Source organism: Geotrypetes seraphini, chromosome 17 (genome assembly GCF_902459505.1).
Source record: "Geotrypetes seraphini chromosome 17, aGeoSer1.1, whole genome shotgun sequence".
Classification (NCBI taxonomy): Eukaryota; Metazoa; Chordata; class Amphibia; order Gymnophiona; family Dermophiidae; genus Geotrypetes; species Geotrypetes seraphini.
In genome coordinates this window covers 28645770-28669918 of record NC_047100.1, presented here as the reverse complement: position 1 = coordinate 28669918, position 24149 = coordinate 28645770, and the positions used below count along the sequence as shown (strand labels likewise).

General features: G+C 46.0%; 1 protein-coding gene across 6 annotated transcripts in view; it reads right to left on the bottom strand.

Annotated features, from left to right (window-relative positions):
- Window positions 1–24149, bottom strand: part of CPNE9 (copine family member 9) — a 151468-nt gene that overhangs the window by 111194 nt on the left and 16125 nt on the right. For 4 of the 6 annotated variants that reach the window (XM_033926358.1, XM_033926361.1, XM_033926360.1 and 1 more), the window contains exons 2-4: window positions 23237–23277; window positions 18231–18277; window positions 4324–4427 (exon numbers count right to left, since the gene is read on the bottom strand). The exons of the other annotated variants lie outside the window; for them this stretch is intronic. In XM_033926358.1, coding sequence (XP_033782249.1) covers window positions 4324–4427; window positions 18231–18277; window positions 23237–23277 — 192 coding nt within the window. The remainder of the gene's footprint in view (window positions 1–4323; window positions 4428–18230; window positions 18278–23236; window positions 23278–24149) is intronic. 6 annotated transcript variants of the gene reach the window in all.

The window sequence follows — 24149 nt, the reverse complement described above, 5'->3', positions numbered from 1 at the left end:
CCAACCTATCAGATAGTTGCGTCTTTAACCGTTTGCTAAAATCAACATAAGAAGAAACCTCCAACATAATTTTTCCAAGCCATGCATTCAATTTAGCGGCCTGGAACGCGAGGGTTCTCTCAAGGAACTTCGTGTAACGACAGGATTTTATAGAGGGATATGCGAACTAATGCGGTTCATAGACAACCCCGCGAAAGACAAAGGCGCGCGCCGACAACCGAGCGCAAGACGGAGGCGCGCGCCGAAGAAAATTAAAGTTTTTAGGGGCTCCGACGGGGGGTTTTGTTGGGGAGACCCCCCCAGTTTACTTAATAGAGATCGCGCCGGCGTTGTGGGGGGGTTTGGGGAGTTGTAACCCTCCACATTTTACTGCAAACTTAGTTTTTTCCCTAAAAACAGGGAAAAAGTGAAGTTTTCAGTAAAATGTGGGGGGTTACAACTCCCCAAACCCCCCCACAACGCCCCCACAACGCAGCACGATCTCTATTAAGTAAAGTGGTGGGGGTTCCCCCCCCACGCCCCCTCCCTGTCGGAGCCGTAAAAACAGTAATTTTCTGCGGCGCGCACCTCCGTGCTGCGCTCAATTGTCTGTGTGCGCCTTTGTCCCGGCGCGCTTTTGACCTGACACCAACTAATGCACTCTGCATGTACTCTTATTAGAGTGGCCCAGAGAGAAATGAGAGACAAGATAGCCTGGTGACATGCCAAAGACTGATTTATAACAAATGCATGAAAATTTAAACAAAATTCTAGACTCTATCGGCAGCCAATGGAGTTTCTGATAAAAAGGAGTAATGTGCTCCCATTTTTTTAAACCAAAAATGAGGCAGACAGCAGTATTCGGAACCACTCTCAATTTTTTGAGAATTTTCTTATAAGCACCTAAACATATAATGCTACAATAATCAAGAATGCTTACAATAGAGGAACAGACGAAAAGCAGCTTCATCAAAATATTTCTTAATTGTGCGAAGCTTCCAAAGCACCGAGATACATTTCTTAAATAATAAAATCAGTTTGTTGTTCCAATGCGAGATGTTTATCCAAAGTCACTCCCAATATTTTTATAGATTGTTCTATATTATAATCCAAATGCCCTCTGTCCGTGTCAAGGCTCTACAAACGGTCCAAACTTCAACGGCACAGACGTCGATGGGAACGTCCCGTTAGGAACATATTTCCACAATTCCGAAAAGATTGCATTGGCTGCCAATCCGTTTTCGGACTCGGTTTAAAAATCTTGAAAATTGTCCGGCAGGGAATCTACGGCGCCTTGCCTGACTATTTGACGAAAACGCCTCTCGTCGTACAAACCGTCCAGAGCGCCGAGGTCATGGAATCGTCGGCTACTTGACACGGGCAGAATGAATACGGTGCATTATGTGCGGAGAAAGAAATATTGGTTTTCTTTTGCTGGGCCCGTTCTCTGGAATGCCCCAACAGGCATATTGAGATTTTGTGGCAACCGGCTACATTTTCGAAAACTATTGAAAACTTATTTTTTTTGCTCATGCATCTTTACGTTAATTGTTCCCTACATTGAGCAGAATATGTGATTTTGCGGAGACAGTGTACGATAAAATGAATAGTAAGTTACCGCTTTTATTGTTTAGGAAGGGGTAATTTGTATATTGATTTTAGCACTCAATCATCCTGAAATGTGGCATCTTTGTGATTTCCTAACAGATGGCTCTTGACTGCTAACATCTTTGAGGCATATTACTTTAGGGATATCCTCTCTACCGCTTTTCACCAACCCCAATGGCAAGCAACTTGTTAAATATTCCACTGAAGGGGAGATCTCCTGCATCGGAGTGTTTCATCGGAGGGGATTGTGCCTCTCTCCCTGGCTTCCTGCAGCAGCGGTTCTGCTTCTAACTACTTGTTCCTGGCAGGCATCTTCAGAGACGGACCCCTGACGTCACCGGGTCCGTCTCCAACAATTTAAAACCAGAACGCCGCCGCGGTTGCCTTGGGAGCCCCTTGGAGCCACGAGGAGCCAGGGAGTTGGAGATTATTTATTTGCCTATTGGAATATAGGTACGAATACAGGAGATCTCCAGATCCAGGATATATGATTTGACTTGTATCAGTGCCTGGTGAGACGCTGAGGGTACGATTGGTTATATTTCAACAGCGATTAGACTATTTGTTAGTCGCGATGCCGAAGAGACGGGGTAAAAGCGCCGCTGCAGCCTCGCGACGTCTTGAACACCCCCCTCTCGCCTCAATTGAACATTTTCTTCAGCGACTTCAGAGGGAGTCAGTAGGTTCGGGGAATCGCCCGCTGGACTCTGCGACGTGGAGTGACGCCGGATCGGAAGCCCTTGGGCTGGATACCACGCTGAGCCCCGACCAGAGGAGTCCACCTCCCCCACCGCTGAGCGCGAGCTCCCCATGTGAAAGGAGTGGGCCAGGAGTAGCAGCACTCTCTGATCATGAGGCTGTAACATCAGGGAGCCAGCAAGGTGAAGTCTCTATGGCTTTGTTAAGTCCAGAGACGGTTCCAGCGGATAGAGAGGAAGGAGGAAAAAATCCAGACCAACAGACAGAAGGCAGCCAAGGTGAGTCTTCCTCAACTTTACATGAGACTTTCTTTAAATATCAGAAACCAGCTGAAGTGACTCTTGATTCAATTTGGGACCTAGTTTCCAAACTGGGAGACTCACTAACTAAACAAATTAAAGAAGGTGAAAAGAATATAAAAATTCAAAAACAGACAATAGAGGAAAATAAACAGGAAATTTCCAATGTCAAAGAAAAATTGGGAGGTATCGAAAATGAAGTGAAAATGATTAAACAAGTTCAATCTACAATAATAAATGATAATCAAAGTATTAGAAAAAAATTGGAAATTATGGAAAACAACTATCGGACTAATAATCTACGACTGTTGAATTTTCCCAAAATCTTATCAGTAAACTCGAGAGAGATGATAAAAAGGTACTTCATGGAGATATTTAATATTCCTGAGGAATCATTGCCTCCTCTCACTCGAGTATATTATTTGCCTATGAACGCAAGGGGTCAACATTCGGAGGATAAGAGACAGGAAATACAAGACCTTCAACAAAATTTGACAGCAATTTTGGAAACATCAGATAAAGATTTGGTTAAACCAGCAACTCTTATACTATCTGTGGCATTGCTGCCGGATAAAGATTGGATTTTGAAAATGTTCTTTAGGAACAAGAGTAAGGAGTTTCTGGGTTTGAAAATTCAAATGTTTCCAGACGTTAGTAGAGAAACTCAGAATCGTAGACGTCAGTTTCTTTTGTTGAAAGCAGGAGTTACACAGCTGGGTGGCATTTTCTTTTTACGTTTCCCATGTAAATGTATAGTAAGATATCGAGATAATAAGTATGTGTTTTTTGAGCCATCTCAACTTACAGCTTTTCTGACACTGAAACGTCTGGAAAAAGAGGGTATAACAACAACTACCACAATAACAACTAAGTAATTGTTGGACTTGGTATAGAATAATTCCTCAAGTCAGACACATGATACTGTTCTTTATTATATAGAATTTACAATTGATTTCCTTAAAAGTTCACTCTTTTATATATATCTTGGATCACATAATTATTGAGGACTTGAGATTGTCCGATTTGAATTTTGTTCTTATTATGTTAATGATTTACTTATTATTTGTGTTCGATCTGACAATCTTTCAGTACAAAATGTTTTGATTTTGTTAAAATTTTTAAAATGATAAATAAAGGAAAAAAAAAAAAAAAATATTCCACTGAAGAACAACAGAGCAATGAGGATTTTCTTCAGTAACGAAATAGGCTTCCCTTCTCCACCACCATTTAAGATCATCATGCTGCGAAAGCTCCAGACTTTTTTTCAGAGCAGATCCAGCGTATGAAAGCGTCAAATACTGTGTTCCCCCCCAAAATAAGACAGGGTCTTATATTAATTTGTGCTCCCAAAACACACACACTAGGGCTTATTTTCGGGGAAACACAGTATCTACCCTTGACACTTGTCAAGTTAGACCTATCCTTCCCTCCCATCCCTTTGTGCACTGGAATACCTCCGAAGCCTCAAAACCAGTGGCAGCGCTCTGAATGGGCTGCTTCGTGGCTCTCCCCGCTGGGGCCTTCCCTCTGCCGCTTCCGTGATGACATCAGCAGTGGCACAGCAGAGGGAAGGCCGCGAAGGGAGGGATCTTAACTAGGGCTTATTTTGGGGGAAGGGCTTATATTAGGGCCTACCCTCCAAAATCATGCTAGGACTTAATTTTCAGGGAAACACGGTACTCGTTGTTGCGAGATGGACATTTAGAAACCATGCAAAAGGCAAAGTGAATCTACTCACACATCAAAGCGCAGATTCTGTTTCTCTTCAAAGAAGTAATCCAGGACAAACTTGCGGACAAAATCTGGGTTCAGCGTGTTGTCAATGACCTCTGTCCTACCATACTGCAAACACAAGTGCAATCATCAAAAGACATAGGAAGTGTCGAGGACATTTTTCATGTCATTGGCAAATGCAAATGAGCAGAACCCCACCCCCCACGAGCCCCTTAATTCTATAAAGAGAGCAAAAAATTGTGTGCATGGACTCAAATTCATTTGCAATTTAACTAACAAGCTAATTGGCACCGATCCATTAGCATTTTAACAAGCATGGTACTCTTTAGAATCAGTTAAACGTGCCACGTGTAAACTGAGGCGTGGGGTCTGCACCTAAACTTTACACGCGAGTCAAGGACGCGTGGAAATGTCTGCGGAATGACAGAATAAGGGCATCCGTTCCTAAATTTAGGTGAAGGCATTTGCTTCCCATTTTTAATGGGAGCAAATGGCTGCACCTAAATGTAATCACAGTTCCCGAGCGTAAGTGCTATTCTATAAACCGTGTCTAAGTTTTTACGGCACCAATTTTTTTGGGCGCAAAATGTGTTCTTTTCATGTAGTGTTAATAGTACGCTTCTGTTTGTAAGACTTCACGTCATTAAGAACATAAAAATTGCCATCCTGGGACAGACTGAAGGTCCATCAAGCTCAGCATCAGGTTTCCAGCAGTGGCCAACCCAGGTCCAAAGTACCTGGCAGAAGCCCAAAGAGTAGCAACATTCCAGGGCTGAGATTGTGATGTCATAATGCCTCATTCCACCAATGCCTAAGAGCCAACCTCAGCAGTGATGTCACAATGGCTTGATTGTCCTGTACTTGGCTCACATAGGAACATAAGAATTGCTGTACTGGGACAGACCGAAGGTCCATCAAGCCCAGCATCAGGTTTCCAGCAGGGGCCAACCCAGGTCCAAAGTACCTGGCCAAAACCCCAAAAGTAGCAACATTCCAGAATCCCAAAAAGAGTAACAAAAGATTCCGGAATCCCAAAGAATAGCAACATTCCATGCTACCGATCCAGGGCAAGCAGTGGCTTCCCCCATGTCTTTCTCAATAACAGACTATGGACTTTTCCTCCAGGAACTTGTCCAAACCTTTCTTAAAACCAGCTACGCTCTGACCACAACCTCGGGTAACGCGTTCCAGAGCACAGAAGTGATAGAATGGGGTTTGGGGAAGAGAAAAAAAGGGGGAAGACATAGAGCTAGGATTAATCAGTTCAATGTTTGCTCATCTCTAGCGCAGCAAAAGTAACCCTTGCCTGGTCCCCGTAAGGAATGTGTTGACAGGCTGCTGGTTTGCAGTGCTTGAAATAGACTGTAATCCCTTTGGGACTGATGTTCAGACTCTCACCCAGTTAACTAAGCACCGAATATCGACCCCATTATGTTTATTAGATTCTAGATATGCTGCTTTTGTGTGATACAACCAAATTAGTTTACATATTACATAAAGTAGGGTATGCGACTTCTGGGCTTAATTACTTTTTATTGATAAATATTCTCATTTTTTTAATAGATGTAATCAGTCCATATTAGAGAATGACACAGGGACTAATTTTGTACCCATCCCCGCAGGAACTCAATGACCCCGTACTGTCCCCGCCCCATTCCTATAAGCTCTGCCTTAACCGCACAAGCTTTAGAAACATAGAAACAGGCGGCAGATAAGGGCCACGGCCCATCCAGTCTGCCCACCTCAACAACCCTCCCCTACCTTTCTCTGTGAAGAGATCCCACGTGACGATCCCATTTTGTGTTAAAATAAGGCACGCTGTTGGCCCCAATTACCTGTAGAGGAAGACTATTCCAGCGATCAACCACCCTTTCAGTGAAGAAGTATTTCCTGGTGTCACCGTGCAGGTTCCCGCCCCTGATTTTCCACGGATGCCCTCTTGTTGCCGTGGGACCTTTGAACACTTATGATTTGAAAGTGTTTGAGGCTTGGGCAGATGAGGACGGAGCTTAGGCATTGGTGGAATGAGGCATTATGACATCACAATCTGAGCTCTAGAATGTTGCTGCTTATGATTCTAAAGTGTTTGAGGCTTGTGCAGACGAGGACGGAGCTTAGGCATTGGTGGAATGAGGTATTATGACATCACAAGCTGAGCTCTAGAATGTTGCTACTTATGATTTGAAAGTGTTTGAGACTTGTGCACATGAGGACGGAGCTTAGGCATTGGTGGAATGAGGCATTATGACATCACAATCTGAGCTCTAGAATGTTGCTACTTAGGATTTGAAAGTGTTTGAGGCTTGTGCAGATGAGGACAGAGATTGCAGGAATGGGGCAGGGACAGGAAAAGAACTCTCTGGGACGGGAAAATGAGTTCCTGTGGGGACGGGGAATAATTTGTCCCTGTGTCATTCTCTAGTCCATATCTGAGGCTCTGAAATTTTGCAGCATTATACAGTTGATATCCCTCTATCTTGTGGTATAAATAAGTCATATGTACATATACAGTATAAATATATATTAAACACACAGACACATATACAGAATAGATAGACTAATATTGCACAGAAAGGTGAGGGGGGAGAGAGAGAAAGAAATCAAGCAAGGAATGTAGAAGAAGAAAAAAAAAAAGACCTTGCTGGCTGACAGTCTCATTTGATGCCTCTCTGGAGCATCCTGAGAACTTCGGTTATAATCTAACCCACCTTAAACATTTTTAATCCAAGTGCAGTAGAGATTAAAGGGAAACAGTTAAGACCTTCTGCGATAGAATCGGGGAACAGATCGTTGTGGGTTGAAGTAGCGGAACATATTGGATAAATCTGATTTAATTTGCCATAAAAGCAACCCAGCTCAATGACAAACGGGGCATGGCTACGTTATCTCCTTTCTCCGATTCACGGAAAGCACCTTAAGTGATCCTGGGCCATTCCTAGTCTCTGGCTTTCTCCCTCTTTCATTCAAATTAGGTTTGGGAAAATGAGTTCTTGAGACACGAGGGGAGATGGATGCATTGGTTTTCATTTCCCCGGCTCTGAAAATTGTCATACAGAAGCGAATAATTGCTCACCGCCTGATCCATGAAATCTGTGTGACCCTCGGGCTGATAGGACGGGGACAGAGATTCTCTGCGGATCTTTTCATCAGCTCAGCTAGCCACCAACTGCTGTTGTCCATTTGAGGCCAGTGAATTTGCCTCGGAACAATCCGTGTTGTGATGTCATAATCCATAAGGAAGCTGGCTCCAAAAGTCAAATCCGTGTGCAGCCAGTTTGCTAATCTATGTAGGATTATAACTCAAGTTTTATCTGGATTAAAACCTTTTCTTTTTTTTTTTTAATTGTCTTTATTAGCAACTGCAAAGGGACATACAACCAGGATCAAAGTAAGCATAAAAACAGAGCCCAATCAATATTAGATTCATCTCAGAAATCCGATTAGTAGCCAGGTATTTCGGATCTTTTCCAGATAAGCCCCGCCAAAAAGTTAACCCCCGCCACCCAAAAAAAATTATAAAAAAGGGGCGTGATCTGTAGAAAGTAAAGTGGGGGGGGGGTTCCCCCCACACCCCCCCCCCCCGTCGGAGCCCTTAAAAAAATGGTCGACAGTTTATCCTATTTTTTTATCATGTTAAGTTTCATATCCTCTTTTTTATAATCTTTTTTGGGTGCTCCGACGGGGGGGCGTGGGGGGGAACCCCCCCCCCCCCACTTTCCTTTATACACATCGCGCCGCGTTGTGGGGCCGTTGTGCTGAGAACTTCCCTGGTTAAGGTTGCATGCGCTGGCAAAAGGTGGCAGGGCTTAACTTTCGGTGCGTCCACTTTTTCCATTAGTGGCGGGGCTTATCTGGAAAAGATCCGGTATTTCAAATACCCAGGCATCCGGATAAAGCAATTACGGATTTATCCGATTTGACTGTGCTGCATTATCGCACACTCTATATAGTTCAAGTCCAGATAGGGTTACTAGACGTCCGGATTTCCCCGGACATGTCTTTCTTTTCGAGGACACGTCCGGGGGTCCGGACGGGTTTTCAGAACCCGGCACTTTTGTCTGGGTTTCGAAAAGCCTCCGGCTACCAGCGACGTTGGGATGGTGTCTGCGCAAGGACAGATGCGACACGGTGACATCACGTCCATGTGTGCGACACCATTGCTTCCCAGATGCCGTTCCCCACAAGTGAACAAGTTGTGGGGAGGGGAGGGGCTGAGGCAGGATGCAAGTGGAATGGGCATGGCCAGGTGGAACTGGGCGGGTCTGGGGGCGTGGCCATAGGTTCGGATTTTTGTTCCCAAAAATCTAGTAACTTTTTTTAATTATTATTATTTTATTTAAAATTCTTTATTTATTCATTTCTTACAATTATATAACAAACATACAGGAATATCAATAATAATATAAAAATGCTTATCAGAAATTAAATATAAAAGGAAAACTATTTATTAATGATCTAGTTCTTGTTATTAAAAAAAAAAATATATATATATATAATAACTCTAAATCCAGATCAATCACTAGAAGGTCTAAGGATCCATCTAAGGTGGCACAAATTAGGGACAGGGATGGCACCAGAAGTCAGCAGCTGAGCAGCCGGTTCATAGACAACTCGGCGAAAGACAAAGGTGCGCGCCGACAACTGAGCGCAAGACGGAGGCGTGCGCTGAAGAAAATTACAGTTTTTAGGGGCTCCAACAGGGGGTTTTGTTGGGGAACCCCCCCAGTTTACTTAATAGAGATTGCGCCGGCATTGTGGGGGGTTTGGGGGGTTGTAACCATCCACATTTTACTGTAAACTTAACTTTTTCCCTAAAAACAGGGAAAAAGTGAAGTTTTCAGTAAAATGTGGGGGGTTACAACCCCCCAAACCCCCCACAACGCCCCCACAACACGACGCGATCTCTATTAAGTAAAGTGGGGGCCCCCCCGTCAGAGCCATAAAAACTGTAATTTTGTGCGGCGCGCACCTCCACGCGCCTTTGTCCTGGCGCGCTTTTGACCTGACACCGAGCAGCCATATTATAACAAGAATATCAAATAGCTGTAATTCATTGATTATTGTACTGCCATAGCAACTACTCATATATTTTTATTTTTTAGGTTTTATTAGGTTTTTATATACCGCCTATCAAGGGGTTTTACAATCAGGTATTCGAGCATTTTTTCCTATCTGTCCCCGGCAGGCTCACAATCTGTCTAATGTACCTGGGGCAATGGAGGGATTAAGTGACTTCGCCAGGGTCACAAGGAGCAGAGTGGGGTTGAACCCACAGGGTGCCGAGACTGGAGCTTTAACCACTGCGCCACACTCTCCCTACATAACAATGAGAGAAGCATTTATGATCTCAGAGCATCCAACTGAATCCTAAATTTCTCTTTTTCAACCAATCAACATATGGGAAGCTCAAACGTGAATTTCGTTTCCCCACCGGTTAGAGCAGTGTTTTTCAACCTTTTTTGGGCAAAGGCACACTTGTTTCATGAAAAAAATCACGAGGCACACCACCATTAGAAAATGTTTAAAAATTTAACTCTGTGCCTATATTGACTATATATAAAGTAATTCTCTTGAATAGGAATCAAATAAACACAAAGAAAGTATTTTATAATGCTGCCACCGCCAACAACACCGTTGGCGGCGGTGGCACTCAAGTGGCTAAAGAGCCGCAGTTTGCCGGCCTAGGGACAACACTGGAGGGTGGCCAGCTGTGCACCCCCTTGGGACGTAAACCCGGGGTGGGGCAGACCGCCCTCCCCCCACCCTGGTATGCCACTATCTGTACCTCACTCCCTCCCTATGACCAAAAATTCTTCCCCGTGTACACAACCATCTCTTTCCCTCCCTTCCTCTCTCCCAAGTCCATTTCTTCTGTGTCCAAAAATGCATTCCCTCCCCCACCTCAGCATCTCTTTCCCTCCCTTCCTCTCTCCCAAGTCCATTTCTTCTGTGTCCAAAAACGCATTCCCTCCCCCACCTCAGCATCTCTTTCCCTCCCTTCCTCTCTCCCAAGTCCATGCCTTCTGTGTCCAAAAACCCATTCCCTCCCCCACCTCAGCATCTCTTTCCCTCCCTTCCTCTCTCCCAAGTCCATTTCTTCTGTGTCCAAAAACGCATTCCCTCCCCCACCTCAGCATCTCTTTCCCTCCCTTCCTCTCTCCCAAGTCCATTTCTTCTGTGTCCAAAAACGCATTCCCTCCCCCACCTCAGCATCTCTTTCCCTCCCTTCCTCTCTCTCAAGTCCATTTCTTCTGTGTCCAAAAACGCATTCCCTCCCCCACCTCAGCATCTCTTTCCCTCCTTTCCTCTCTCCCAAGTCCATTTCTTCTGTGTCCAAAAACGCATTCCCTCCCCCACCTCAGCATCTCTTTCCCTCCCTTCCTCTCTCCCAAGTCCATTTCTTCTGTGTCCAAAAACGCATTCCCTCCCCCACCTCAGCATCTCTTTCCCTCCCTTCCTCTCTCCCAAGTCCATTTCTTCTGTGTCCAAAAACGCATTCCCTCCCCCACCTCAGCATCTCTTTCCCTCCCTTCCTCTCTCCCAAGTCCATGCCTTCTGTGTCCAAAAACCCATTCCCTCCCCCACCTCAGCATCTCTTTCCCTCCCTTCCTCTCTCCCAAGTTCATGCCTTCTGTGTCCAAAAACCCATTCCCTCCCCCACCTCAGCATCTCTTTCCCTCCCTTCCTCTCTCCCAAGTCCATTTCTTCTGTGTCCAAAAACGCATTCCCTCCCCCACCTCAGCATCTCTTTCCCTCCCTTCCTCTCTCCCAAGTCCATGCCTTCTGTGTCCAAAAACCCATTCCCTCCCCCACCTCAGCATCTCTTTCCCTCCCTTCCTCTCTCCCAAGTCCATTTCTTCTGTGTCCAAAAACGCATTCCCTCCCCCACCTCCGCATCTCTTTCCCTCCCTTCCTCTCTCCCAAGTCCATTTCTTCTGTGTCCAAAAACGCATTCCCTCCCCCACCTCAGCATCTCTTTCCCTCCTTTCCTCTCTCCCAAGTCCATTTCTTCTGTGTCCAAAAACGCATTCCCTCCCCCACCTCAGCATCTCTTTCCCTCCCTTCCTCTCTCCCAAGTCCATTTCTTCTGTGTCCAAAAACGCATTCCCTCCCCCACCTCAGCATCTCTTTCCCTCCCTTCCTCTCTCCCAAGTCCATTTCTTCTGTGTCCAAAAACGCATTCCCTCCCCCACCTCAGCATCTCTTTCCCTCCCTTCCTCTCTCCCAAGTCCATTTCTTCTGTGTCCAAAAACGCATTCCCTCCCCCACCTCAGCATCTCTTTCCCTCCCTTCCTCTCTCCCAAGTCCATGCCTTCTGTGTCCAAAAACCCATTCCCTCCCCCACCTCAGCATCTCTTTCCCTCCCTTCCTCTCTCCCAAGTTCATGCCTTGTGTCCAAAACGCACTCCCTCCCCCCTTTTGTGTTCCGTGTTTGCCTCCCAGCCCATCTTTGCAACTTTCTCAGCAAAACGAAGCTCAAGCCGCGAGGCTTGTCTTCTGCTTCCTGCCTGCGCTGCCGCACACAAATAGCCGAACGGAAGTATTCTCCGACGTCAGCGCTGACGTCGGAGGGCAGGCTTTGCTTAAGCCCTCCCTCCGACGTCAGCGCTGACATCGGGGAACGCTTGCGATCGGCTATTTGTGTGCGGCAGCGCAGGCAGGAACAGAAGACGAGCCTCGCGGCTCGAGTCGAGATGTATTGAACTCCGCGGGTCCCCCGTCCAGCTCTCTCCTGTCCACGTGGGGCGGACCGCCCCTCTCCCTAGACTGGTGGTACTGCCCTGATGGCGGCCCTGACCGTACGGCACACCAGGCAACATCTCGCGGCACACTAGTGTGCCGCGGAACAGCGGTTGAAAAACACTGGGTTAGAGGATGTAAATTTAAAAGACATCATCAGCATCTCTTCTCGTAACAGGCAGCGTTATGGGGTAAAGGCCTGAAACAATTACTCATGCTTGCGAACACCTAAAAACCTATCTGTTCCTGAAGTATTTTAGGCAACTGACCTGTTCAATTCTTATTCTGCAATAACTGATCCCTAGCTTTTAACTCTGTTAATTCCGCTCAATTTGTACCATATTTTAATCATTGTAAACCGCATAGAACTTCACGGTCCTGCGGTATATTATTATTATTATTTAAGCAGATTTATCAGATATGCCTCCACCAGCCATATATTATTTGAACCGGCTGTAAGACTCAGTTATCAGCATATATTGTCATCATCTAATCTGCTTTTTATATTTTTTTTTAATATTTTAAAATGTTTATTTTATAATTTACTTTCTAAAAAATGCTTATTATTCAGTTCACTCCAAAAAATCTTTAGTGAAAGAAGCAAAAGAAATCACTTAGCTTTAGAGCTATTTTACTTTCGGCTTGCACTGTCAATGTGTTTTCTTCTCTGTGCCGGGAAGGGACTGGCCGACATGTTTCGCTGTCATGCTTTATCAAGATCAGCACCCCTCCCCCACTCTTCAGTATTACCACGCACCATCCCGACTGAAAACTTTGAACAAAGTCATATATAAGTTTGAACAAAGTTCGCAGTGTGGTAATACTGAAGAGTGGGGGAGGGGTGCTGATCTTGATAAAGCTCGACAGCGGAGTATTTGTACTAGCTGGAATCGACGCAGTTGGTCCTGCGGAAGTCCAATTAGTAATGAATTGCAATAGTCCAGTCTAGAAATAACTAGCAAATGTATAAGGATTCGTAAGGAATTGCAATTTGATAGCGACCGGACCGAGCAAAGCTGACGAAGCCATGGGAAAGAAGATGAAACTACGTCAGAGAAACGGCACGGTGGTGGAATCCAAGGTGACACCTAGGATTTTAATCGATGTTGACTACGATAAACTCATTTTCTCCTAAATCGAATGCAGAGTATTATAAACAGCAGATGCATTCTCAAAGGCGGTCTATAAAGGTACCCACAGAGGAATACTCTCCCCCCTCCAAACCTGAGAGGCCCATAAATTGTCCACGGATGCTCGAGAATTAGCCAAAGGCTTCCCCAGACAGTCATTTATATCAATTTTGTGCTCTGTGCTGTATACTACACACACACACTAAATTTAGCTCTGCTGTGGGGAGGACATTTGTTCTAGCTGAAGATAGGGAGGTAATTGGCTGAAGCTGTTGATTCTAGAAAGTTCTGTGCTGCTCACGAGTGCACAGGAAGGATTGGAGAGCTGGGCTTAGTGTTTTAGCCCGTTACATTTGTTACAGTAACGGGTGCTAAAATAGCCGCACCCATACCCTGACCCCACCCATGCCCGGACCCTGCCTCCCACTGATCCCAGTCCCACCACAAGTTTTCAAGTTTCAAGTTTATTAGGATTTTATATACCGCCTATCAAGGTTATCTAAGCGGTTTTACAATCAGGTACTTAAGCATTTTCCCTATCTGTCCCGGTGGGCTCACAATCTAGCTAACATACCTGGGGCTATGGAGGACTTAGTGACTTGCCCAGGGTCACAAGGAGCAGCGCGGGGTTTGAACCCACAACCCCAGGGTGCTGAGGCTGTAGATCCAACCACTGCACCACACAGCACCTCACCTTTCACCATTTCCTTAGTCCTCTGTACCCTTTTGGCCCTCATCGATCCTCCACTGCATTTATCCCCCTTTCAGTCCCAGCTCCATTCCTATCTATCCTTCTTTTCATTGCCTCCAAGGTCATTCTTCCTGTCCGTATATTCTCCCCCCCCCCCCAGCTTCTCTTCCTTTTTAACCCCTTCCCACAGTACTGCAACTGTTCTCCCTTCCCAGTCCAACATCTGTCACTTTAACCCTCTTCACTCAACCGCATCCCAACACCAATTCAAACCCCACCCCCCAATGGTATCCTCAGACCACTCTCTCCAGCTCCCAACTCCCCCACCTACTGCACTGGATCTTTTGACAGGCTTGCAGCGCCTTCCCCCAAATACTGCAAAAAAAACCCCCCAAAAAACAAAATCCCTTGAATATTCCTAAATACAGTAGACTCTCAGTTATCCGGCATCCTTGGGGATTGGTAGATACTGGATAACTGTAGTTTTTGGTTGCTTGAAAGTTACTATAAAAATAGTTTTGTCTCCCTTCCCACCTCAATCTCTTCCTCTCCCTATCACCCCCACCCCCATTTGTAGGTACAGTATCTGTTCCTCCCTTCCCACCCTCACTTTATCTCCCCCACTTCTCAATCCTCCCCCTCCACACTTATGGGTCTAACATCCATCCATCTTCCCTCCCCAGCACTTCACCCTGATGGACCCTTCACACACACACACCTGGTCCACTGCCCCCACAGGTCTGTCCTCCCTCCCTCCACGTGGGTCTGGCCTCCTGGACCCCCATTACTTAGCCGAGGCGGCAGCAGCGGTCCTGACCTACCAACCCCTCCCTCTGTGCCCCAAAGCAGCAGCAATCCTGCTCCGCCAACCTTCTTCCTTCACTCCAGCCCCAAAGCAGTAGCAGCAGTCCTGATTCACCAACCCCCCATTCCTGATCCAAAGCAGCAGTGGCAGCGCTATAAACAGGCTGTTTGCGGCCAGCCCCGACAGGGCCTTTCCTCTACTGCATCCGAAGTGATGCGGCAGAGGAAAGGTCCTGCCAGGGTTTGCCGCGAGCAGCCCGTTTACAGCGCTGCCACTTTGGGTAAGGCATGGGGAGGGGGGGGGGTTGACAGATCAGGACTGCTGCCACTGTGCTGAGACGCTTCCCCGCTCGGCGATGTACTGCGTATGCGGAGGCACGCTAAGGGCTTTATTATTATGGATTTCTTCTAATCCCAGCTCCATTCTAGAATCCTCTCTCTTTCATTGTCTTTGTGCGTATGACCTTTTCATCACTCCTCTAGAAACCTTGCCCTGCAAATACTCAACTTTTTAATCTAATCTTTGATTATTTTTTTTTATACCGATTCATCCCAACAGGACGGCTCGACTCAGTTAACAAAATATTAATAAAATTATACAGGCGATTAGAACAGAAACTATATCTTTTAGGCCAGAATTTTATCTTTTATGATTGATGACTGTGTTTGTAAAAGAAGGATCATTAGTAAATTTCTGAAATAAATATGTCCTCAGTCCTTAACGTAAAGGGGGTAGATGAGAGAGAACTCTAATCACAGAAGGAAGGGCATTCCAAACTTTCACCAATAGAAAAGAAGACTATCGACATAGTTTTTAGTCCTTGCTGATTGCTGAAAAGAACACAACTTGGATAAGATTCTAGAACAGAGGTTCCATCAACCTTTCCAAGAGATATGATAAAACGTTACTTTCTGGAAATTCTTAAAATTCCTGAGAATTCTTTGCCACCATTGCCTAGAAAGAATCAGGATTCTCAAAAGAAAGATGATGATGGAAAACCACAGGAAAGTCCTCTGGATGTTACAGCTTTATTGGAACAATCTGATAGAGAATTGGCTAATTCAGCCACTCTCTTATTGACCGTAGGCTTTGGCTCCAGACAAAGATTGGATCTGGAGACTTCCTTGGTTTCCATATTCAAATTTTTCCCGATGTTTCGAGAGAAACTCAAAAGAGAAGACAGGGGTTTTTATTATTGAAACCAGGCGTGACTCGGATAGGGGGGTTTCTTTGTCCTTAGATACCCTTGTAAATGTATAATCAGATATCGTACTTTTAAATAGATATTTTTTTGACCTGGCTCATCTGACGGCTTTCCTTTCTACGAAGCGCCTTGAAAAAGGAGAAATATCTGTGTCCAAATCATAATTTAAGCTCTCTTTCAGCAACATTTGGTTTGCTTCGATTGTTGTGTTGTACTTTATTCACTCCTATTTCTTAAGTCTTGGATCCAATTTTGAGGACTAGTGTGCGATTAAGATGACAAATATATTTCTTTTGTAGTTTTGGTTTATTTTCAGGAGTGAAAGTAACTAATATTATGTTTTCTTGATTGCACTTTCTGTACAAGAATGATATGCTTGTTAAATAATTTGAAAATTCACAAATAAATAATGAAAAACCTAAAAGATTCTAGAACAGATTAACTAGATCTTAAACCGTAGTTCGCTTTCACCACACTACTGTACTAGTGCTTTTAATCATGTTTTCTCCAACTCTAACCTCTTCAATATTCAAACGGCAGCTGTCGGCATTTTCAGATATTGACTAGTGGCTTCATGAGAGTGAGTGGCGGCCGGGGTAGTAACACCCCTTCCTTGCCCCTCCTACTTCTCGACCCCCTCCCCCGCTGCGTATGTGCCCCCCTTCCCTTCCCCCGTACCTTTTTAATTTTCCATGCTGGAGCGACATCACGAACTTGCTGCCCGCTGTGCCTCTGATGTCACTTTCTAGGTGCGGGGCTTGGAAGTGACATTGGAGTTAGGCGACATCAACGTGGCCAGCAAGTCCATAATGTTGCTCACGCAGGGACTATTAAAGAGATATAATGGGAGGGAATGGGCGCATGCACGTGTGAGGGGGGGGTGGAAAGGAGCAGGGGGCAGAGAGGAGGGCGGGTGCCGGTGCCCCTACCAAGACCTCGCCCAGGGTGGCTTGCTCCTCCCCCACCACCTTACGACACCACTGAGCCAGACACATAATATTGGGTGTGAAAACCCAGACTCCTGCATGTCGGCTCTCCCTTCCGTCTTCCCAGTGATCAGGGGGTCTCATAACTGCATTCCCCCAAGCCCCCGGTATCTTTTAAATCTTTCTTTTATTCACCAGCAATAAGCAGCGACTCACGCCAGCCTTCAGTCTTCCCTTTGATGCAACTTCCTGGTTCCATGAGTGTGCCCTCTTTGCAAATAGTTAAGAACAGAAGAATTGCTGTACTGGGACAGACCGAAGGTCCATCAAACTCAGTATCCATCCTGCTTCCATCAGTGGCTAACCCAGGTCTTAAGTACCTGGCAGAAACTCAAATAGAAACAACATGCTAGAGCTGAGATTATGATGTCATAATGCCTTATTCCACTAATGCCTAAGCTCCGTCCTCATCTGCACAAGCCTCAAACATTTTCAAATCCTAAGTACGGTACCAACATTCTAGAGCTGAGATTGTGATGTCATAGTGCCTCAGTCCACCAATGCCTAAGAGCCAACCTCATCAGTGATGTCACAATGGCTTGACTGTCCTGTACTTGGCTCACATAGAAACATAAGAATTGCTGTACTGGGACAGACCGAAGGTCCATGAAACCCAGTATCCTGTTTCCAACAGTGGCCAACCCAGGTCCCGAGTACCTCGCTAGATCCCAAGTAGTAAAACAGATTTTATGCTGCTTATCCTAGGAATAAGCAGTGGATTTCCGCAAGCCATCTCAATAATGGCCTGTTTTAGGAAATCAGCCAGAGTTTAATTACACATTGCGTGAAGAAATATTTTCTCTGGTTTGTTTTAAATCTACAACTTAGTAGCTTCCTGTAATTGAAGTTGCCTAACTACCCCCCCCCCCCCCCACACACACACACTTTTACAAAGCCCTGTTAGGCTTTTTTTTAATCACTGGTCACAGCGGTATTAGCTCCGATGCTCATAAGAATTCTCTGAGCGTCGGAGCTCATACCGCCGCGGCCGGTGATAAAAAAATACCTAACGTGACTTCGTAAAAGGGAGGGTTAGTTAGGCAGCCCTTAATTAGGATGCCATTTATAGAATCTGGCCCAAAAGATATGTGTGCGATAAGCAATTAAGCATTTCCTACTGTACTAAGTGCAGCGAATATTAAGCACATGTGACTAGCTAATTAATTGCATCTTCCATGACAGACGATCCACAGTGAATACAAACGAGACAGGTCTGCATGCGGTGCCTGTATTTGCAAATCTATCTCACGCGTATCCTGAAAACCCAACTCTCTGCATGAAAATGGCCAATTCAGACGGGACTTTACGACGCTGCCCCACGGAAATTTATAAAAGCAAATAACCAGGCCACTTACCTCACTCCACTCTTTGTTAGCAATGCCCTGAGCATACAGCACGACCACTGAAAGGAGGAGGGGAAAAACAACAACTCGGGCTTAGTATTTCTAAGCACCATCTTGACAAGAGACAAATATAGACGTTAGCACATATGTACACATAGGATAGGGCTTCCAGAACCTGTCCTGGGAGCCCACAGCCAGTCAGATGTTAAGGAAATCCCGTGTATGTAAATTTATTTCATGCGTAGACATCGCGTGCACGATTCCACCGACAGTGCCAAGCGCCACCTACATCATAAGTGCCACTCGGGACGGTTGTTAATCAACCACTAGGTACCGTTTATAGAATCCCGCCTAATGACTCCCAGGCATGCTTAAATGTGGCTAGGCATCCTTTAGGCTGGCACTGGTATATTAAGCCTGGTTTTACTAGGCCTAGTTTACTGGCACCTAGCTCGGACACCTAACAACCCCTAAGTCCAGCCCACATATTCTCCGCCCCTAACATGCCTACTTTTTGGGTAGGCAGTAGAAGGTGCCTCCACGTGGGCATCGCTAAGCACTGTGCGGAATTCCACGCTTAATTTAAGCTAATTGTTTAAATTTAGGTTAGGCGTTGATTTTAGTTAGGCATTGCTAGGCGGCCTCAATTATGGCGCTGTTTATAGAATCAGGCTGTGTGAGAATTCTGAAAACTTGGCTGCGGAATCACCAGGACATAAGTCCAAAGGGGATATTCACTCAGAAGCTGGTACAATGGCATAATAAGGGGACGAGGGTACAGCATCTCTCTGCCCGCCACGCCATGCTCACACCCCTCCCTTCCCTTCTCCAGCCTGCTGCTTGCGCTAACCTGGCTCCCCTTTGAAATCGCTTCCTGGTCACGAAGCCAGGAAGTGACATCAGAGGGAAAGCCAATGCCAGCACGAGGACGGTCTCAGGACTCAAGGATCTCCCGTATGAGGAACGGCTGGGTAAGTTGCAGCTATACTCACTCAAGGAACGCAGAGAGAGGGGAGACATGATTGAGAGGTTCAAATATGTCACGGGCCGGATCGAGGTGGAAGAAGAAGAAATCTTTTTTCTTAAAAGTCCCACGGCTACAAGAGGGCATCCGTTGAAACTCATGGTGACACCAGAAAATATTTCTTCACCGAAAGGGTGGTTGATTGCTGGAATAATCTTCCACTACAGGTAATTGAGGCCAGCAGCGTGCCAGATTTTAAGAAAAAATGGGATTGGCACGTGGGATCTATTCACGGAGGAAGTTAGGGGGTGGGTCATTAGTGTGGGCAGACTAGATGGGCCGTGGCCCTTTTCTGCCATCAGTCTCTATGTTTCTATGAGGAGCAGGCCGGAGAAGCTTCTGGTGCCGACGAAGATTTAAAAAAGTTACGGGAGGGCACGAGTGTGGCGTGGGGGGAGGGGAAGGAGCGGGGAGCGCCACTGCTACCCTACCCTCGTGCCCTTGCTACACCACTGCCCTGGTATATACTTTTGCAAGAGTTGGAATTTTTGTGCGAGAACCTCTCTGTGAGTTCTGGATTTGTGTCTCTTAAGATGGACCCAATTTCTCTCTGTTTCACTGGACCTAATACAGCACGCCGTGCCTGTTGCTTGGTCTTGTAGGCCAGTGCTCCATAGAAGGCAGGCTAGACTAGTTCTTACTGGTAATGGATTTTCTTTCGTCGTGACATAATCAAAACCACTCGCATAATCAGTGGTTTAAAAATCAGAGTCTAGTGTTTTCTTAAGACTAAAACCATTAGCCCTGATTGCTGTGAGCTGGCAAACACAGTGGGTCATGAGATTATCTTTCTGCTGGCTACAGAGTTCTCTAGATTGCTTTTCCAGTGGATATCTCATGATTTAGCAGAGAGAGATGTCTGGAAGAGACAACCAAGTAAGACTGTCAACATTATTGGCAGATTCTAAATACAGTAGACTCTCTGTTAACCGGAACTCAAGCAATCAGAACTCTCAAGCAACCAGAAGAAAGAATCTAATCAATACTGCAATATTTTAAATAAAAATGAAAATAAAATCAATTTCTGGTGGAAATTTAAGTGTAAACTTCATTCAATTCAATTTTCTATACCGTTCTCCCAGGGGCGCTCAGAATGGTTTACATTAATTTATTCAGGTCCTCGAGCATGTTCCCCTATATGTCCTGGTGGGCTCACAATCTATCTATCTTTCGAGGAGCGCAGAGAAAGGGGGGACACGATAGAAGCATTCAAATACATCACGGGTCACATCAAAGTGGAGGAGGAAATCTTTTTTCTAAAGGGTCCCACGGTGACAAGAGGGCATCCACTAAAACTTAAGGGAGGAAGATTTCATGGTGACACCAGGAAACACTTCTTCACCGAATGGATGATTGATCGATGGAATGATCTTCCACGCCAGGTGGTCAAGGCCAGTAGCGTGCTCGACTTCAAGAGTCGATGGGACAAACAGGTGGGAGTACTACAGAGTTATGCTCAAACGATAGATACTCCAGGGAAGAAGGGTTCTTGAGTAGGCAGACTAGTTGGGAGGGAGGGTTCTTGAGTAGGCAGACTAGTTGGGAGGGAGGGTTCTTGAGTAGGCAGACTAGTTGGGAGGGAGGGTTCTTGAGTGGGCAGACTAGTTGGGAGGGAGGGTTCTTGAGTGGGCAGACTAGTTGGGAGGGAGGATTCTTGAGTGGGCAGACTTGTTGGGAGGGAGGGTTCTTGAGTGGGCAGACTAGTTGGGAGGGAGGATTCTTGAGTGGGCAGACTTGTTGGGCCGTCGGCCCTTGTCTGCTGTCATACTCTATGTTTCTAATGTACCTGGGGGAGTGGGGGGGATTAAGTGACTTGCCCAGGGACACAAGGAGCAGGGTGGGTTTGAACCCACAACCCCAGGGTGCTGAGGCTGTAGCTTTAACCACTGCGTCACACACTCCCACAACTTGGCAAGCCACACCACAGTTAGGGTTGCCAGATTTTCCTTTCGTAAAATCCGGATCTCCTAGCCCCGCCCCCCCTGGCCCACTTAGTTACACCATCCCCAACCTAGGCCCCCATCCCCGCTGCCTTCTCGTCGGACAGGGAGGAAGTCTGCGCATGCACGGACGCTAGGTGATGAGATCACGTGCGCACTCGCGCAGACTTACTTCCCTGCCCGACGCAGCTTTTCAAAACACGGACAAAGCGCCGGATTTTGAAAAGCCATCTGGACCCCCGGACGTGTCCGGGGAAATCCGGACCTCTGGTAACCCTAACCAGAGTACACCAAGACTTTGTTTACCACATGTCCAATAGTTTGTCTGGAACACTTTTAGATATGACATTGTATGGGGTATAGTATTAGTTAGGCCTATTTTTAATCGCAACTCTGAAGCAACCAGAAACTACATGTATCTGCCATCTATCAATCCCCATGGGTGCCGGTTAACTGAGAATCTACTGTAATAGGCAAAAGGGAAATTCAGTACCTAGAGCCAATGGGTTAGGTACTGGGTCAATCCACTCTAGGCTAGCTTAGCATACCCTGATTTTATAATTGATGCTTAGATCGGCATGCTTAGCCAAACTTGGCGCCTAACTTAATTATTTTTTTTTTTTTAAAAAAAAAGCTTAATCAGCGCCGATAACTGGCAGTTAACAACTTGTAATTGACGTTAATTGCACTTAATTGGATGGAAGGCGTCTAACTTGCTAGGTGTGTACCACTTTCAGGTAGGCGTCTAGTCCAAGGTACCTACCAGAAAGTAGGCATGTTTAGGGGCAGATTGTGGGCATGTTTTACAGGTAGGCATCTTTTTAAACTTAGGTATCGATATTTAGACCAAGAAAACTCTGGCATATATATGGCGTACCTAAGGTTGCCAGCCATCTGGGCCAGCAGCAAGACGGGCATCGTTGGAGGCAGAGGATTGTGTTCGATGCGACAACAGTGACGAACTCCGAATTTATACTGCGCGGAAGAAAGGCCCGGCAATCTACTTCTGTATTCCCATCGAGTCGCTTGGACTCGAACATGCGTCGATAGCGCCTGACAAGGTTAGAACGCCTGTTGACTCCTAAGACCACTTTAGGAGCTGCTGGGTGCGATTCTATGAAGTGTGCCCATCTCTTATGGAATCGCAATTAAGCGCCGTACGACTCAGTGCCTATGTTTACAGAATCGGGTCATTCAAGCCTATAGCTCTGGGCGTGAGCCAAAGACGGGTATAAATGCTTGCAACCAACTGGTCGCAGTTCGGCATGAAAATGTAAGTATTCTAACATAGCGCCTAATTTCTGGGAATGCCCATCGTCACGCCTCCTTTGGAGTTGTGTGCTCTGAAATGTAGGCACGTGCTACAGACCAGGGCATAGAGTAGACCTCATCGATTTAAGGAGGCTTTTCAAAACCTGGACAAAGTGCCGGGTTTTGAAAAACCACAGAATTCCACCCTGCCCGACAAGAGGGGGGTGGGAGCAGGATTAGGGTAGATCTGGGGAGGCCTGCGGGGGCCTAGGGGAGGGTCCGGATTTTCCGACAGAAAAATCTGGCAACCCTAATCTTAGCACACAAATGGCGTTTACATTTAGCTGCTAAGATTTATAGAATTATAGGGAGACTGGAGTATAAATATTGCTTTTAACATTAGCGAGCAAGACTGAGTTTTGTCTTGTCGGGCTCCAGAGAGTCTACTATTGGGAATCTAGCTTCCGAAACTTCTCATGCACTGGGATTGGTGTCCTCTGTTTTTCATCGACACAGATATGATAAGTGATGAGATTGAAAGGCAATTAAACAAGAAAGCATCTTGCATACAATGTATCCATTTATTCTAAATTTATGGTACGTTTATGACAAGTGTATTCAAGTTTTACTGTACTCTATTTTGAGTTTTCCAAGTCGATGGACATAAATCTAAGATGAGACGCATATTGAATGGAAGGATTTTCAACCAACAAAGTATAAATCACTTCACATATCTCCTTTGCCTCTCTCTCTCTCTCTGTGAGCCTAAATTTGTTTTATATGTGCAAAGAAACGACACCTACCAGGGTCAGACTTTGAAAAAGTGTCCATGTCCAGGAGATTCCTATAGACAGAAAAGAGAGAGGGAAAGAATGACAACACATTATGACGGATAAGGACAAAAAGGGGAGTGGGGGGCAGGGAAAGACAATAGGACTTGAAGAAAAAATTGAATCGGCAAGATAAACCTTTGTTGGTATTAGGAAAACGTGGCCTTCTAAATTATTATTATTGAAATACTATGTTCAACTCGTCCCCCAGTTTCTGCGACTCGCTGAAAGCAGGAGACACAATCAATTTTTACTCTGATTAGTCCATTCTGATTATGATGTCACAAATTACACTCTGTGAGCCAATCACATCCCATTTCATGCTAGGCTGCAACGATTACAGGAACAGGATATGGCCACGTGTGGAACACAGATCGTACAAGTCTGTCCGGCATTGGCCTGCGTTCCCCCACAGTGGCGTAGGAAGGGGGCAGGGGGGTGGTCTGCACCGGCACCCCTTCATCTTCTCCACCCCTCTTCCAATTCCACCCCTCGCGCGCCCACCTTGCCGTCCCCAGAACCTCTAACTGTTCACCGCCACGAGCAAACAAGTTCAATGTGCTCCTCGTGACCGAGTTGTCTCTCCCGCTGACATCACTTCCAGGTGCCACGCATAGGAAGTGACGTCCGAGGGAGAGCCAACGGGGGTCACGTGGAGCATGTTGACATTCTCGTTGCTTGTAGTAGTGAACGACTAGAGGTGTGGGGTAAGGGAAGGGGGGGGGCATGCTCATGGGCAGGGGGGAAACGGGGAAGGAGCGGGAGGCAGAGACAAGGGCGGGAGAGGGACACCACCGCCCCTGGCACCTCTCACCCATGCTACGCCACTGTTCCCCCATGCTGGACTTGGCCACTTTTCTTTGTCTCCCACCATCGGCCTCGGATC